We start from the raw sequence: 2130 nt of genomic DNA, 5'->3' as shown, positions 1-2130 counted from the left end.
CTGCCCCAACCCGGGCAGTGTTCACAGCCAGTTTGGATGAAGTCTTGAGCAACCTGGTGTGGTGGGAGATGTCCCTGCCCAGGGCAGGGGGTTATGACTAGATGATCTCTAACATCCAGTCCAACCCCTACAATTCTATGACTCTATGAAATCTCACCCATCCTGCCCAGCTGACCTTTGCATGAAGAAAAAGCAGAGCACACCAGGCTTTCTGTGCTGGCACATGGTGACTTACTTGACATGCACAATGAGTCTACCTGGACTTGTTCTGTGCACACTCCATACAGATTTACTCTGCACATGACCAGTTTACTCCTGTCAGCCTTAGCCCACATAACACATCAGTCACTTGGTTTGAAAGGAGAGTTTCACATGCAGAACAAATTTTGACACAAAACAGTGGTTTGCTCATCTTTTGTGGCTCACAGGAGAGAATTAGGATGACAAGGAGAGCCACATCCTGAACAGACTCTGGCACATCCACGAAATCAGTCAGGCTGAGAAAAACAATGCCCATGTCTCTGGGAGACAATAAGGGACAGCTCTACCACACACTCTGCTTGCACTGATTTTGCACCTGCTCCCTCCCTGGCAATGGTTATGAGGATAAATTCCCAATGGAATGACAGCCCTTTCTTACTGGCAGGTATACAACACTGAAGAATCTGCATATTCACCCCTTCTAAACACAATGGTCTCTAAATTGGAGATATATTGAAGTCCTTATCTACCAAACAGTGCCTGGCAAATCCATGATATAATCACTTTCTGAGCTGGGTAATGGAAGAACATTTTAAAAAGACTAACATGCCAGAGTTTTTAGCACGCCAGAGTTTTTAAGTTTCCTTGCAGATAGGAAGTCGAACAATTTTTAATACACTTATAAAACACAAGGCTTCCAAGAATAGCATTCTAAAAATTACAGGGTTGAAAGGAAGACAAGAAGTCTTCTCTGTATTGTGAACATGAATGAGCAGAGACCTGCAGCCTTAACTTATTTCAGCTGTGGTTGTCCTCTGACAACAGTTTGCAACAGTTAAAACCTGTGATCTTGAAGCATATTTAACTAATGAAAGATTAGCCTAAATGAATAAAAGAACCTTATTTCTTATGCGCTCCTTTTTGGATGCCATGTCATCACACTTGTCCTCTTTACCCAGTTTGTCTACTGCCTCCACAGTGAAGCTGTAGTTGTAGTTCCCTTTCTTTCCTCTGTCTTGGTTGTATCCTTTCCCCCATTTCAGCTCTTCTTCATTCCTTCTCATAAACTTGTCAAACTCATAGTGAGTTCTATGCTTTCTGCCATCATCCAATCGATACCTTTGTCTTTCAGGTTCTTTTTCTCGATATCTTCTCTCCAAATCTCTTTGCTCTTTGTCACTATCATTTTGTGACCTATGAGTGTGTACAAAGAGAAAGAAAAATCCAAGGAATTAGCAGTAAAAAGGAGGATAAAATACAAACTTTTCCTTTGACTTCAACAGTGTTTAGGTAAGGTACATGGCAAGGTTGTTTCCTGATGAATGTCTCATCCATGTGTGTCCAGCCCTTGACCATACACTCAGTTCAGAATAGCAGACAAATCTTTGCAAGCAAAACCTGTTCTTGAGGTGAGCCATGCATATCAGTATTCCCTGCAACAGGAATATTCAAGGCCCTCAGGAACTGTACAGGTAGCAATTTGTAAAGTTTTATGACTGAACAAAAATCAATGACATTGCAACTTCCAGAAGACATTTGTGAAAATTAATACTTATGTTCAGGCTTTGGTTTATTGTGTCTCCAAGGAATCCTGCCTACCCCTGCATGTTTAGTTTAGGTGACAGACCATCACCTTACCACAACATAATGCTTAATTTCTGCTAGGCTGCAATGGGTTTATATTGTAAAGATCACCTGCAACATTTTGCTGCCTGTCTGATTTCTGGCCAGCAGGTCAAAGGAGGTGATTCTACCCCTCTACTCTGCTTTCATGAGACCCACCTGGAATACTGCACACAGTTCTGGTGCCCTCAAAATAATAACAACATGGAACTGTTGGAGCAAGTCCAGAGGAGGAAGTTGCTAAGAGGACTGGAGCATCTCCCCTCTGAGGACAGGCTGAGGGAGTTGGGGCTGTTCAGCCCGGAG

The 2130-nt window shown here is 42.8% G+C and overlaps 1 protein-coding gene across 1 annotated transcript in view; it reads right to left on the bottom strand.

The window, feature by feature from the left end:
• The window catches only part of UPF3A (UPF3 regulator of nonsense transcripts homolog A (yeast)), a gene marked incomplete at its 5' end in the record, with an annotated part of 17622 nt that overhangs the window by 1204 nt on the left and 14288 nt on the right, over window positions 1–2130 (bottom strand). The window contains one exon of the mRNA XM_009076399.1: window positions 1101–1395. Coding sequence (XP_009074647.1) covers window positions 1101–1395 — 295 coding nt within the window. The remainder of the gene's footprint in view (window positions 1–1100; window positions 1396–2130) is intronic.

Source organism: Acanthisitta chloris, unplaced genomic scaffold (genome assembly GCF_000695815.1).
Source record: "Acanthisitta chloris isolate BGI_N310 unplaced genomic scaffold, ASM69581v1 scaffold34786, whole genome shotgun sequence".
Taxonomy (NCBI): domain Eukaryota; kingdom Metazoa; phylum Chordata; class Aves; order Passeriformes; family Acanthisittidae; genus Acanthisitta; species Acanthisitta chloris.
The sequence above is the reverse complement of the archived record's forward strand: the minus strand, read 5'-3'. Positions and strand labels throughout refer to the sequence as shown.